The sequence below is a fragment of the Camelus ferus genome, chromosome 17 (genome assembly GCF_009834535.1).
Source record: "Camelus ferus isolate YT-003-E chromosome 17, BCGSAC_Cfer_1.0, whole genome shotgun sequence".
Classification (NCBI taxonomy): domain Eukaryota; kingdom Metazoa; phylum Chordata; class Mammalia; order Artiodactyla; family Camelidae; genus Camelus; species Camelus ferus.
The window spans coordinates 35218203-35234209 of record NC_045712.1 but is presented as its reverse complement, the minus strand read 5'-3'; the positions used below and the strand labels follow the sequence as shown (position 1 = coordinate 35234209).

Here is a 16007-nt window from a genome sequence, read left to right as displayed (position 1 = left end):
AACTGTTCCCCATTAAAGTGCAAACTAAAACCACAATGAGATACTACTTCACACCCACTAAGGTGCAACCATGAAGATGGCTGTAATCAAAAAGACAGACAATAATAAGTGTCCTCAAGAATATGGAGAAATGGAACCCTCACCTATTTCTCACAGAGATGTAAGATGGTTTAGCCACGCTGGGAAAAGTTCAGCAGTTTCTTACAAAGTTAAATATAAGACAGCCACTCCACTCCTAGGTTTTTCATAAATAGCCCAAAACAGAAAACCACACAAATGTACATCAACTGATAGGCAAACATTTGTGGTACATCCATACAACAGAGTATTATTTAGCTACAAAGAGGAAGAAAGCAGTGATACATGCTAGAAAATGGATGAACCCTGGGCACATTACGCTAAGTGAAGGAAGACAGTGACAAAGGACCACACATTGTATGACTCCATCTAGTATGCTATGTCCAGACCACGCAAATCCACAGAAACAGAAAGTGCAGGAATGATGGCCTGGAGGTGGGAGTGGAGGTTAACCACAAATGGGCATGAGAGGTCTTGTTAGGGAGGTGGAAATATCCCAAACCTAGCTTGTGGTGAAATTTCATACTTGGCAAATTTACTCAAAAAAATCACCGACTTGTATACCAAAAAGGGATGTAGTTCATGGTATGTAAATTATACCACAAAGTTATTAAAAAGTTGTTAACAAGGAAGTGCCCCACTATGTTTCTGTCTCTCCAAAGCACTGCTTCCTAACATTGTGCAGAACACACCATGCAACAGAGAACTGGGCACTCTCGTGTCTGTGACCTTGTTTTACACCCATTGCTCAGAGCAAACTGAGGCTCCGAGGAGATAAGTAGCTTGCCGTGGATCACAAACTGGTAAGTGGCAGAGTCTGGCCTTGCACCCCAGTCTCCTGCCCCCAAGTTCAATGCCTGCTCTGGTCTTGCAAGTCTGGAGGGTGAGATCCAGCAAAGGAGGAGGCAGTAAAAGAGGGATTTACAAGATCTCTAGAAGTAGGGATCCCACACCGTGGAAAGGGCCTCACCACCTGGTGGCTGGGGCTCCAGGACCCTCAGATTCCTGCCTGTCTGCCCCTTGCCAGGACTCAGCATGGCCCCAGAGTGCTGACCAAGCCTTCCCAGCCCCTGGACGCCTCTGGTACAGCAGCTCTGCATTATAAGCGGCTGAAAGCTCCAATAGAGTTAGACACCTTTGTCGGGCGTGGTCCATCTGAGACACTGTGTTCAGGCTGGCAGAGAGCCACTGTCTGCTACAGAGGGACAGCGGGCAGGAAGGTACACCTGACGCCGGGAAAAGCCCTGGATGAGAGACCCAGGGCGGGAGTGGAGGTCTGCCCCCGGCTCCGGCATATCCCACCAGGGGACCTGCATTCTCTGAATGTCACCTGGTGCACCCGAGCTGTGGGGTGGGGAGGGTGGACAGGCCGAGAATGGGCGAGATGCAGGAGTGAGAGGAGCTACCGCTGACCAGTGACTGCCCACCTGCCTCCCTCACTTTATGCTGACGGCACGTTGAAGGGCTGTGAGGTGTCCTCGTTTACCAGGGAGGAAACAGGTTCAGGATCACACGCCCAGGCCCCCACCAGTAAGTGGGAGAGTCAGCTCCCAGCTCTGGTGCTTATTCCTCATCCTGGAGGTCTTCCAGGGACAGCAAGGAATGGAGGGGGTGTGTGTGCATGTGTGTAAATCTGGAGAGTTTCAAATATTATCTCTTGGTTTTATCAGAAATGATATGGAATGGAGATAATGCACTAAAATTTGGTAACAACCCTTTCTGAGTTACTCTGCACCTGAGCCTGAATTAAAGTCATTCATTAACCCTTTGTGCCATCAGCTATAGGGCATAAACTATACACTGGGAGGCCAGCATCAATTTTCCTCTGTCATCAAGGTCTGCTCACCTCACACTCAACGCCTGCCTTAGCTTGAAACCAGAGTTCTTCAAAAGCAAGGTTTAAGTAGGTTCTTACAGGAACCTCTTGAAATCCAGGAAGACATAACCCAAGTTCAATGCCTGCTCTGGTCCTGCAAGGCTGGAGGGTGCAATCCAGCAAAGGAGGAGGCAGTAAGAAGAGGGATCTATAAGATCTCTAGAAGTAGGGATCCCACGCCGTGGAAAGGGCCTCACCACCAGGTTTTGTGTGTGTGTGTGTTTGTGCTAGGCACTGGAGGCTTCTCTTAAGTCACTTCTCATTAATTTCTCCCTTCCTCCATCAATTATACCCCTCCATCTGCAGCACAACTCTCCCTTCAAGAACCTAGGGTCACAGGGCTGCAGAGAGGAGGGACAAGCCAGTCGGATTCTGTCCTCGATAAGACAGGCAGCTGATGGCATCTGAGACACAGGCAGTGCGAACAGGCACGGAAGGGTGGAGGAACGCAGGCGAGGATCGCAGTGTCCGGCTCTCAGCCCAGCTCTGACTCTTACTAGCCAAGAGGGGTACTTTGCATAAGTCCTTTAACAAGTCCCTGCCTGAGAATTCCCTGAGTGAGATGGTTATCTTTTTATCACTTATCCCGTGGCGGGGTGGATTAAAGGAAGTGACAGGCCTGGAGGGCCATGCTCATGGCCAGGGCGCACAGTAGGTCCTTAGTAACTAAATGTGGCTTCCCTTCCCTTACTACACACATTAGGACATAAAAGGAACCTCAGACAGAACCCTCATGGTGCAGCAAATCACTGCTTTCCATGACTTAGCGTAAGACACCCACAATCTGTGAAAACAAATACCTTTCTATCCGATTTTATTTACAAATACTTTACTGTAACGATCAAGAATGCATAGTAACAGATCACAGAGCTTCAGCGCTTACTAAGCCCAATCACTGCTCCACCTCCTCCTCACACTTTGCAGACAAAGAAAATGAGTTGCAGAGACATTTAAGTAATGAGCCCAAGGCTGGAATGTGGAAGCAACAGGATTCAAAACCTTGCTGTCTGGCCCTAAGCCCAGGTCTCTACATCCTCACGCCCTATCATGATACTTTAAAGGAGCATCACTTCAACACCTGTACAAGCAGTGCCTCTGCCCTGAACTCCTGCTCTCCGTGTCCCGCTCAGACTGCATCGGCATCAGAGCAATTCGCTGGTCCTTCTGGGGGCTGGGGCTCTGGGCAAGCAGGCACCCCTGGTGATGACGACTCAAGGCAGATGGTTGCCGGTGGCGATGAGAGAGGGGCTTGGGCCTCCATCACTGGGGGTGGAGAAGTAAGGCTCTCCGCTCCACGGGGAGGCCTGGCTCCTGCTCCAGGGATGGTTACCAGGATGGCTCTGCTGGATACAAGGGATTCAGAGCAGTAGATTTTGGCAAGTAACCTCTCCCTGCCTTATCAGCATGGAAAATGAAATCCCATTGTGTATGGTGCTTTCCTTCCCTTACTTAAACATACTTCTTACATTTTCTACCAAAAAAAAACCAGATTACTTTTGCAATAAAGAAATCAAGTGTTCACAGGAGAGCCCACTTCTCTACCAGCGAGCTGACCTAAGAGATGGATTACGTTTCTGATTCTGGGAACTTATGCCCCTCAATAGATGGGGCAAACACAAAGTAAGAGGACACTAAGCTCCACGGGGTTAAGACACATTCCTTTGATCATTCATTCATTCATTCATTCACTCTTCCATCCATGCATTTCAATAAATATTTATTGAGCACCTAGAATGTGCTGGTGGGACAACAGGGAACAAAATGGGACAGTCCTTGCAGGCACAGGGCTTTTAGTCTAATGGAGACAGAGAGAATAAACTAGGAAAAAAGACACAAGGAGTTCAGATAAGTCTTACGCAGACAGTAAAACAGAGTGACGGGGTTGAGAGGGGCTGGGGTGCTGATTCAGATGGATGGTCGACGAGGGGCTTCCCAAATGACATTTGAATTAAGACTCAATGATGAGAAGGAGCCAGACACGCAAGAATCTGGGAGGAATCTTCTAAACAAAAGCCTGAGACTGAGCCCAGGACAAGCCCAGTTCGGAGCAGGGCAGCGGGAAAGGTAAGTCTAGGAGTGAGGCAGGGGCAGCCCCAGGCACACAGCAAAAATTAGAGTTTCACTCTAGCTCCTTTGAGCCCAAATTCTGTGTCCAAAGAAAATCAATTCAAGTGGTCATATGATTTAGAAATGAACAATTTTTAAAAACCTCCTCCAGTAAAGGGAAACCAGAAAGACAAGACTGCATCCTTCTGAACAAAGATACAGAACCGAACACCCTGAGAGCTTAATGCAGGCCCAGCACACAATATGCTCTCAGCAAATGTGTGCTGAACGAGTGCCATGCAAAAGCGGCTTCCACTGTATACGTGGCGAGCGCGGACTTGCCGGCAAAACCCTGGACAAGAGGCACTTGAGGGTCTGAGAAAGGGAAGTGAAAATAGACCAAAGCCCATCTGATGCTGCAATGCTGGTTACACTCAATCCCACGTGGGTTCAGAATGTAGAAGTGCAAACATATTGAGATAAATGCACGGGTGCCAGACGCATAATGAGTTACTAAGGGAAACCAGGACGGCCTGATTTTGAAACGAGACATCAGGAAGACAAGCCGCCCCTGCCCCACAGACCCCCTGCCCGAGTCAGAACCCAGAGCCTGAGCGGCTCTCAGTGGCTAAGCCAGCAAGTTCAGTTATTCCCTGAGAAGGGAAATGAACGTTCAAGATGCTAGATGCCCAAGGTCAGGGAGAAGCCATGGCCAGCCGTGGGCAGGGAAGTAGCGCCTTGTAACTGATTTTTGGGGAATCTACAGGCTTGTCTCCCCTCCACTTCTAGGCGACTAGAACCGCATCTGACACTCCCGCCTCCCCCAGCTACACAAAGTGTCTTTCTTACATGCAGTGCACCAGGCACTCAGACCCTGGCTGAATGAGTGAGTAAGCAGGCGGCTGAGGCAGTCTATGCTCACCAAGCAACGTGGCCCCAAATGCGGTCTCTGGAGGAGGGAAGGGAGTCCAAATGATTCCACAGGAAAGTACATTTGGGAATTTGAATTAATCAAAGGCAAAGGATATTCTCACTGAAGGACATAGATTCCAGTCCTTCTTATATTTGCGTAGCCCCAAAGAGTTTTTCATAGGATGCAATGGCATCTCACAGAGTCTGCATGTTCCAGGCTCACCTCTGGGAAGAGATGAATTAGAGCTGTCCGATAACAACATCATATTAACAAAGGAGTGTCACAGCAGTGTTTCAGTACGTTGAGGATGCAGAATTCAACACCGCATAGACAATACAGACAGAATCAGAAGAGAAAGCTAGAACCATAGGTTCATTCTCCCATGGGTTTTCATCTTGAATGACCAAGTAGCAGACAAAAAGGTCCAGTTACATGTGAGGACACAGAGTAGCTGTCTCCTCCCACCACCTGGTGCCCAAATGAGGGGGAGATGTGGGTATTACAAAGGGATCCTGGTATTGGCGGAGGAGCTTAGTCACGGGATGAGTTCTTGCCAGAGCCCACTTTGACTCTCCTCATGTAGTATTTTCTAGAAAATATTCCCTGCCTGCCTGCCTGCCTTCCTCCCACGTACCTGTACATTCTCTATCCATTCACTGGGGGCCTTCCACAGACCAGCAGCAGTGAGCAAAACCAGAACAGGTGCTGCTTCCTGACCGCCTCTTGGGGAATTCAGACAATAAATGAACACAATGCCCAAATAACAATTTAATTGAGGTTTTCCATACATGTTACAAAGGAAATGAATGGTACAAAACAACATAAGTTACACAGAGACCTCGTCCAGTGTGGGAATTCAGGTTGGGTTCTCTAAGGGAGCACAGAGACCATGTTTTGCAGGCCCTCAAATGTACAGGTCCAAAACGTTCCTATGGGAAACCACGGCCCAGTGGGGCTGGAAAAGGCCACACAGGCCCAGCCACAGAGCAGTCTCCACTCTACTACAAGGTCATATGGATGCTCTATTTGTGACTATGGCTCATTAGGTCTGGAGAGAGCTGCAGAGTTTACATTTCCAACCAGCTGATTCTAATGCTGCTCCTCTGCCACCCACATCAGATAGCACTACTTCATTAGGCATTTTAAAAAGACCTAAATAAACGGAGGGCTATACTATGTTCATGGACAGAGAGGCTCAATCACAAAGATGTCAGTTTTCCTCAAATTTATCTATAAGTTCAATACTCTCCCAGCTGAAATTCCCCCCAGAGTTGTTTTCTTTATTGTTGTTTTTTAACTTGACAAGATCATTCTGAAATTTATTTGGAAGACTAAAACATTTTTGGAAAAGAACAAAGTGAGGGATTTGCCTTATGAGTTCAAGGCTTAAAATTGAACTGTAGGTGTACTATTGACACACAATTAGCAAAAGAGATGAACAGAATAGAAAGCTCCAAAACAGACCTGTGCTTCTAGGAAAACTTTATATGGAAGATGGCATTACAAATCAGCAGGGAAAGGATGAATGATTCAGCAAATACACTGGAGAAATTGGTTATTTATATTTTAAAAAATGGGATTCCTACATTGTACTATATGCAAAAACAAAATTCCAGGTAGATTATATTCCTGAACGTGAAAAAACAAAACATTAAACCTTTTAGAAGAAAATCTAGAAAAAAAAATTTTGTTTACAACTTTGGGGTAGGAACTATATCTTAAATAAGATACCAACTGTGCAGACAAAAAAGAAAAATTATTGGCAAATCTGAATTCAATAAAATTGAAACTCCTGTATGCCATACATAAATAAGACAGAAAAGCTACATGCTAGGAAAAGTTATTTGCAGCATGGGCACTAATATCTAGACTGTACCAAGAATTCCTGCCTATGAGAAAAGACAAACAATCCAAAGAGACAAGGATATAAGCAGAAAGTTCACAGATGAGGAAGCCCAAATGGAGAAAAAGAAACATGAAAAGATGCTCAACCTCATAAGTACTTAGAGAAATGCAAGTTTAAAATGGTGGGATGCAATTTCATATCTATACCACTGGCAGACCTTACTTAGCAACTCTGGCCAGACCAAGCGCCGAGGTCTAGAAGGGTGAACAGTAGAAATTCTCATCCAACTCTTGTTTGGAGAGTAAATTAGAACAATCCCTTTTAAAAGCAATTGGACATAATATGATAAAATTAACAAGGCATGGACCCTACCCCCAGTAATTCCAGTCTAAGGTATATGGCCTGGAAACCTTCACCTGTGCAGAGAAGCACAAACAAAATATTCACTCAGCGTGTTAAGTAATAGTGGGACCTGGGAGACAGTCTAAATGCCCACCAAGAGGGGCCAGCTAAAAACAGTGTAGTCTCTTTATATATGGAAATACTATACAGCAGGAAAAATGAATGAATTCAAGCTACATGTATCAACAGAGACCACTCAAAATCAATACTGAGTAAAGAAACAAAATTACAAAAAATGTGAGTAGTAGATACCATTAATATAAAATTTTAAAACATGCAAGAAAGACCTAGGTATTATGTGGGAGGTATAAATGTCATATATATATATATTTACACACACACACATACACATATACATATAATGTGTGTGTATATATATAGAACTATTTTACTTACATATAAATAAATTACATTCATTGATAATTATAAACTCATGTTCTTTACATTCATTTTATATTTATAGAATGATAAATCTAAATTCAGCATAATGACCTTTAGAGAGGGGAGGAGATGCCCCTCTACCCTACTATTAATCAGCATTAGGGTAGGAGGAGTTCTTCAACAAAGCTGGACCTTTTCACATTGAAAAGCCTCAAAGCATTTAGCCAGCATTCAATCCACAGAGGAAACTTCTCTTCAATTCCTGGGGGCACTGCACAATTCTGCACACTCACAGTGTGAGTGAAGCCCTCTGGGACTACACAGTGCACAACTTACACAACCATACGTGGCAGCCCTGTAACTCTGAGGTCACGGCCCCGTTTGGAACACTGATGAAAAATGTCCATCTCTGGGAAGATGCCCACCCACACAATTACTGCCTATCATGTTAATGGCTTCAGACACCTGCCCAACAACCATCAGCAGTCCTACATGGGTCAGATACATCCAGGAACAAGGGCTCACAACCTTCGGAAGTGCTTGCTGACAACTCTGTGAGACTAAGCTTTTCCTCAAGTACATTTGAAACCTGCCTCTTCACAACCTCTACCCATTGGAGTTGATCTACTTCCTTTCCACAGGACATTGCAGCTACTGAGAAAAAGCTAACCTGTCTCCCCTGACCTACCCCTACCTCACCCCTGGATACTTCTGCTTTCCAGGCTAAATATACCCTTGACTCAGTTTATTGCAAAGACGCCGAATCTTCTCTTTTGATACAAATGAATTTTTAAACTGCCCATCAGCTGACATGTCCTCAAAGAACAAGAAAGCATTTCTCTCAGCTGCCCCCTTGGGAAACCTCTCAAGATCTCCTCTCTGGTTTCCAAAGGAGTCAGAGGCCTGCAGAAGCCAGGCAGTGCGAGGCTGGAGGCAGGGTCAGGCTTTTTCCAGGGCTGGGGGCAACGTTAACTGGGCAGAACCAGGACGGCGTCCCCACGGGCCAAGGGAGACAAGGTGTTTCCACTTACTCCCAAAACTCCATGACAGGAGAGGTGGCGTTCTGCAGGGACACGTGGCTGTGGTTGCTCACGTTCAGTTTCTGGAACTCCACACAATTCTCTACAGTGGAAACAAGAAACACAAGAAAATTAACCTCTGCGAGGGCTGGATCTTGAAAAACATTCAGAGCCGATGGTGCAAGCAGGCAGGTTTACCCAGCCGCTCCAGGTAAACACGCCTCAGAGAACACTGGGGAAAATCAATCACTAACAAACAGTTTCAGAGAGAGGCCCGGCTTCACTGGAACAGGAGGGAATGTTTTGGGGGCAGAGCACCTTCTTTTATTCCCACTGAGAGTCTCTTTCAAATTCTTTCCTATTGCTTTGTTCCTGAATCTTTCATCTTTTCCTCTTCCCTGCCTAAGACCTGTCGATGGCATTTACCTGTTCTGCTTAGTGCCCTGGCAGGAATGAGGGGACTAAAGAGTACATTAGTCACGATGTCCCTGCACCAGGAATGCAGCTGAGACTCAGTCTTCCTTCATGTAAAAAGAGGCTAATCACACAGCTGCCTCATAAGACCTGATGACTGGATGAAATAACGTCCAAACGTCCAAATGTGAAAAGAACCCTAGCGTCTTCATCTTTCCCTCCTTCTCTCCATCAGTCCAAGAAAGGACTGATTGAATATCTCTTCTCATTTCATAAAACTTGATGACCAAGGGAGATTTGAATCTCAAGTTAAAAACATCTGAGTGTTCAACCTTTAAGGCCCAGATCAATCCATTACCCTCTCCTCCAGGAAGCTTTCCTTGACATCCCTCCCAGAATTCTAAGAAAGCTGGAATTTAAAGGTCCTCCAAGGAGCCACCTTCCCCACCTCTCTTTAACTTGAAGAGGAGGAATCAATGTTCAGAAGTAGCTGAAGGACTCCCACCCTCACTCTCTCCCTCCTCACGAGTCACCAGTCAGTCAGGGGAAGAACAGGGCATCAATTCCAGCCAAGGCTCCACCTCCTTTGCCATGATTATTGCCTTGTTCTGTCTGCCACCATGGGATCCAGGCCTCTTTGCAGCACCTCCTGGCTTAGAGAGCTGCCTTAGTCACCAGACTGCAAGCTCCCTGAGGACAGCACCTCCTGCACACACTCATTTCAAAGCCCCCGCACTCCTCACAGAGACAGAGTTTGGCCCCACTCTGTCACTTCTTTCTCCTCGTGTGCCCACAAACCCTCCAACGGCATCTGTCATCTCTGGAGCAGGAAGCACCTACTCCATGTGATGTTTCACCCGTTGCAAGTGGCATCACATGCCTTCAGAGAAAGACGTGTGCAGATAAGTGGAAGAAAGGTTTGCAGTCCACTGGGGAAAAGGCCCCCAAGTGTCTTCCCCCTCTCCACTTCCCCTGGCAAGTACTAACCATATTAGGAAAGGAAAGGGTCTGCGGGGTTCACAGACAGTCCTAAGAAGAGTCTGAGGACCTGGTATTATAGTCAAAATGCCCTTGTGCCTTTTTCTGCAGAGAGACCCCCTCAGTTTTTTTCAGATTCTCTAAAATAGTGTTCCTCAAATTTTTTTCCTAAAGTAAAAAAAAAAATTCTCAAACACCCTAGGTTGACAAGGTATTTTTATTAAAATGACATTTAATCATATACAAATAAATAATAAGTTATAAAGTCTTTGTGATATAGTATTCATACAACTATAAAACCAGAATTTACAAGTTAAATACCAACTAAACTACAGAACTAACACGATTCAAATTGACAGCATAAAATGGATGAGTACAATAATGTCACCTTGTGAAATTAAATGGACTTCTCAACAGAAAAATGGAACTGACAGATAGGAGGCAGGGTCTATGAGTTCAGCTTGCTTATTCTTCCACGGGCTACTTGAGACTCAATTCTACCACCATTTTCCTCTGGTCACACTTTCACAAAACCTTTGTTCCTACAGTTTGTTGAGTTCTCGGCTGGACTTCACTTAGCATTAATGCACCATTTTAGAATTAAATCCCTCTGCTCTTTTCCCCTTGGCTACCACCATGCTATTTACCAAGAATGCATCTTAAGTTGTAAACATGGACAAAGTCAGGCACTGGGATTCCCCCAACTGTCCTCAGTTTTAAGGTGGCTATGCAGATGATCCAGGACATGCACATATTTTTAGAGTATCCTCAAAATAAATACACACAATTAAATTATCACGAGGACTCACAGGCCTCCAAGAACATGTCCTTGAATTTTAGTTCAATAAACATCTCTATTAGGTCCCTGGGCAAAGAAAGGTTAAGAACCAGGGAGAGAAAAATGGGATCCCACAAAATGAGGTGGGTAGGGGAGCAAGGAAGAAAGGAAAGTCGTGCAGGGCTAGAAGCCAGTTCACAGTGTTTTCTTGGTCTAATGTCTACTGTTCCTTTTGCTCATGACCGACATCCTACCCAGACTTATTACATCTCAGTGTTCAGGATGACTGGTCACTTCCAAGGACAACATAACCACAGGTGATAGATGGTGAAAAGGTTAAAGCCTGTGTTCCAGTTCCAGTCAAAAGGCAGTGGCTGCCTAGGACACTATGGAGAAGTGTTCTGAGGCCAAGACTAGACTCAAAAGGAAAGAGTTCTACAGTCGATTAGTGATGTCTGTACAGAGCACAGCCTTTGTAGATATAGATTGGGAAGTATTTGCCTTCCCTAGATTATAAGACTTAATCTTGATAAGAAGACAAATTGAAAAGTAAACAGTATATTAGCATCCAAAGTAATCTAAAAAGTTATCCATTCAAGGGAGTAGGAGGGTGTTGTATTCAAACATCTACCTGGGTTGGACAGGTAAAGTGAGCAATGTGGGCTAGGTGGGGACTGTGGCCAACTTGAGGACAGATGCCTCATCCAAAGGCAATAGCCACTTCTCAGCTGTAGTCACTGCTGCAAAGTGAGAATATGGGAACATGGCTCTGGTGTTGTCAGAACTACTTAATTTTTTAAAGAAAAGCTGGAAACCTGAATTTTCATAAGAATTTTTCTGATTTTTCAATTTTGGCAACCAAATACCTTTTGGAATTTGCTGGTCACTGATCTAAAGCTTAACTGGCTTATAGGCCCCCTGTCTGCAACCCTTGATCTAGTTAACCTCTTCAATTTATAGAGGAAAATCTGACGTGCAGAGTCAGGGCTGGAATTGTAGACTGAACCCCTGAATTTCTGTTCAACACTTCTTCCTCATATCCCAACTCTGCCCCCAAAGGGCTGTTTCTTTACTTGGCAAAGTCAGTCCTTCTCCCTGTGCCAGTCCCTGGGCCAGTGTTCAGCTCAGGTTCAGGGCTGCAACTCACAGAGTGCATAGACCAGGTGTAGGAGTGAGCCCTCAGTTCCAGTGGCATCTGGACTCACATCAAGAGACATGGAACACCACCAATCCCAGGTCCCCCAGCAAGACTAGCAGAGGCCCTCCCTGGGGGCCATACCTGTGTTCCACTCGTGCCCACAGGTGGCCCAGGGGAGCTCCGTGGTGAAGCAGTTGCTCAGGTAGAAGATGGCCCATGCCAGGATGATGATGTAGTACACGTTTAGATGGGCCTCAATCACCTGCGTTGCGTAGCCAATGCCTGAAAGAAACAAAGGAGCAGCAGTGATTTGAGTCCCTTTCCATCTTGTTAAAACAGTCTTCACCTGCTCTTCACCACCTGCCGTCACTCAGGCATCATTTTATTTTCTGATTCTCTCAACACTTACCTTCAAATAAAGGGCACACCTTCCTCCAGCACGTAATGCCACCTTCACTCGTAAATTGTCCCAGAGCCGTTTCCAGGAAAAAAACAGGAATTCCACAGCATATAAAAAACACCACATAGGGAATCAGGAATGCCCCTGCCAGGATGAAAAATAAGGGGGTGAGGTTAAAATTGCCCACTTCATGTTCAGCCCAAGAAAGCTTTAATAAGTACCTACAACAGGCAAGACAATGTTCTCTGAGTTCAAGTTCCCACTATGAGGACCAGAGTCAGAAAATGTGACCCTGGGTTTGTGCTCGCTGCTACCTTCTCCCAGGAGTAAGTCAACCCCACATTTCCAAGCATCAACTTCTTCATCTGTAAAATGGGGCTTTAATACTTACTACCTGCAACACTTACCTCACCGAATTGTTGCCCGGCTAAGATGATAACGTAAAAAGGTTGTGTTGTATGATTGATTCTTTTATTTACACATTTTACCCTCTAGCACAGGTCAAATCCAGTCCCTCTCTGAATGTTGCATCCTTCTTTTTTATTCTAAAGTAACCTCAGTGGGTCAAGGGAGGGGAACCTCTTCTTTCTTTGGAAGCGACCTGCAAAAAATCTTCATCCAGAAAAGCATTCTCAAGGAGCTATGCACTGAGTAGCACCAGGCTCCTATACACGAAGCCCAGGTACGGACCTGATTTACAAGGAGTTCGTAGCAAAAACCTGTCCAGAGAGGCTGGCTTTGAATCTATCTGAGAAAGACCACCATAAGCTTTGGTGCTCCAGTCTTGAAACACAATACCCACTGCCTGGGCCTTTCTGTGAAACAAATTAAATAACTGGGGTGAACACAAGCTATCACAACAAGAAAGGGATTTTTCCAAATCCCTCATTCTCTCTCTCCCGTCTAATAACAAAGCATGAAAACACATGCTATTCTCCACCATCTCATCTCACAAATGAAGGCTTTCACTGAAATTGCTTTTTGCTAATGAAGTTTCTTAAAACCACAGGATTAACAACAACAATTTTGATCAATTCTGATAATAGGTCTGTATTTACCGGGTTTTGAGAGGATCTTTGCTTTTCTGGGCAAGATACTATTTTCCCAATGTTTCATATTGGGAAAGAAATACTGAGCTATTGTTGCAATTTATGAGTAGAGCTGCGTTGGTATTTTTTAAAAAAGGCCCACAGTTGATAAGCAGACCCCCCCCAACTATATCAGAAAGGCAAAAAGTGTGTGAAAGAGGATAAGAGGGTCTGTTTGTTGAATCTAAAAATAAGTGGTTAAAACAAGCTGCAGAAGTTTCCCTAATATGCTTTAATTTACCTGTGAATTCTCTCGAACCTAACAGAGGACACTTTCTGAAAGCCTATGTAGTCACAAAGCTAGTAATCGTTGAGATAACTAGATCAATTAAACCAGGATATCTGTACACCCAATGGAGACTCTTGGCAAGTTAGAGTTAAAAAAAATGACTCACTTTTAAACTTTACTCACTACAACCTTTTTTTTTTTAAATTTGAGGCAGAATTTGTAACTAATGCAACTTACACTGTTTTCTGCTCTTAAGAATGCCTTTTAGTTTTGGCATGACAATTTCCTATATAAAAAAGAGATGTTAAAACAACTCTTGCCTGGGACTACCCCAAAGGGTTTCCACAGGCTTCTATGTGGACACGGCAGCTTATTCAAGCTGAGTGTGCAGAGAAAGGCGAGATTCCCAGCTGAGGGCACAGGGCACGTTCGAGGTCTCTGAGTCTACTCCCTCTCTCCCCCTTGCCAAGCCACAACACTGGCAGCCACTTCATTACCAGTGCTGAGCAGGCTTGGAGCGGCCTGTGCCTTCAGAATGAATGTCTCCAAAGAAAGGGCCCTGGCCAAGCAGTGCCATTTCATTCTCCCTGCAGCTGCCCGCACAGGAAGTCCTGCTCCACTCAGCCTAACAGTGTGGTCCCTGCTAGCCAAGCTCTGAGCCACCTTCATTTGGGGTCTGGGGATCTGCTGGAGGGGCAGGGACACAGCCGAGAGAGGGAGGAATACATTGACATAAGCTTTTCCTTGCAGAAACTGTGGAACTCAAGAAGGTTCCACAAGGTCCCTAGCCATGGACCTGCCAGCTGTCCTGCTCATGTGACAGATGGGGGCTTCGTAAGTCTGGAGCCCCTTCCTTGAGCCGGGAGATTTGAGGATTCTTCACTGCATCACCACCAAACTGACTCGGGCATGTTGTCACTAGAAACGACTCTCTCATCACCTTCCTCTCCCTGCCCCTCACCCCCTTAGTCTCCAAGCCTCTTCTAAACATTAAATCAGTGTTGTTGCTATTTGCTGTGGGTGACTGTGAGACCAGTAAAAGAACTGACTGGTGCCCATTCTCCCACCAGACAGGCCGAAGAGAGGCCTTAGAAAGGACTATGAGCAAATGAAAGGCAGTAAATCAAACAGTAACGCCTCACCTAAAAGTTCTCCCTGTTGTCATCCAAATCAACTTTACAACAAGGCCTTTGGGTGTCAGAATTCCATCTTTACCTCCTACTAAATGAGTGGCCTCGCTGGCCTTTAGTTTCCTCATCTGCAAAATGGGTATACCACTGCCTACAAAGATGACTGTAAGGACGAAATGAGATGATGTAGGTAAAGTTTGGTACAGAGGCTGGCATTTCAGTAAGCGCTCAAAACCCGAGCCTCCTCAGATCACTATGAGTCCCTTCCCTTCAGGCCGGTTTCCAGTCAGGAAAGCTGAGGCTCAGAAAGGGGCTGTCACCCGTCCCACACAGCTCCTGGGCTCGGTCTGCACCATATGCTGGGACAGAACGCACCTGGTGGACAAGTCCCCGCTTGTGAGCAGGTGGCACACTCAGGTGCGAAGCGAAGCGCGCATGCGCACTCGGACGGGTGCCCCTCGCCCAGGGGTAGGCTCGCGCGCCGGGGCCCGGGTTCCGCGTTCTCCTCACGGGTCCCGCTTCACGCAGGCGCGGGAGGGGTCCCGCGCTCACCCCGTAGCTCCCTGCCCCCACCGGGCTTGGCTCCCGGCACTCCATTCCCCGCCGGGGCCGCCGGCCGCCTCACCTCCGCCGTTCTTGTAGCACAGGTAAGGGAAGCGCCACACGTTGCCCAGCCCAATGATCTCCCCAGCCACGCTCAGCACGAACTCCACCTTGTTGTTCCAGTGGCCGCGCTCGTGGACCGCCTTGTCGCGCTTGTCGCGCGGGTCGCGCGCGGACGCCGCGCCCCCGCTGCCGCCGCCGCCGCAGCCCCCACTCAGCACCTCAGACTCCCGCGCCTCCTCAGCAGCCTTCCCGTTGCCCAGAGGCAGCGCCTTCTCCGCCGTCATGGCCGCGCTGCCTGCCTCGTGCGCCGGGCCGGCTCTGCGCCGCCGCCCCGGGCGGGCCGGCTTTTCAGGAGGCGCGAGCGGGCGGGAGGGGGAGGCAGGGGGTGGAGCTGAGGGGCCGGGCCGGGCCAGCGCGGGGACGGGGACGCGGCGCGCCGGCCCGACCCGCCAGGCGCCCACGTCGCCTCAGCCCGGCTAGGCCCGGCCCGGGAGCCCGGGAGCACCTTGCGCGCGCCGAGCTGCTTGCGCGCGCCGCCTTCGTTCCCGTCCTATCCGCTGGCCCCTCAGAACAAGAGTGGAAGTGTCCATTCAGGCCTAGTCTGGGCTCGAGACACCAGACCCTGAAGTTGCACCGCTGTCTGTAACCTCCAAACTCCTGGGCCTCAGTTTCCCATCTCTTAAGA

The 16007-nt window shown here is 47.1% G+C and overlaps 1 protein-coding gene across 2 annotated transcripts in view; it reads right to left on the bottom strand.

Annotated features, from left to right (window-relative positions):
• SLC6A11 (solute carrier family 6 member 11) overlaps nucleotides 1–15659 on the bottom strand; it is a 113680-nt gene extending 98021 nt beyond the window's left edge. Inside the window, exons 1-4 of one of the 2 annotated variants that reach the window (XM_032458958.1) lie at nucleotides 15342–15659; nucleotides 12279–12413; nucleotides 12011–12151; nucleotides 8574–8664 (exon numbers count right to left, since the gene is read on the bottom strand). In XM_032458958.1, coding sequence (XP_032314849.1) covers nucleotides 8574–8664; nucleotides 12011–12151; nucleotides 12279–12413; nucleotides 15342–15606 — 632 coding nt within the window. In that variant the 5' untranslated portion in view covers nucleotides 15607–15659. The remainder of the gene's footprint in view (nucleotides 1–8573; nucleotides 8665–12010; nucleotides 12152–12278; nucleotides 12414–15341) is intronic. The other variant, XM_032458957.1, reaches the window with a different exon arrangement.
• Nucleotides 15660–16007: the final 348 nt, after the last annotated feature.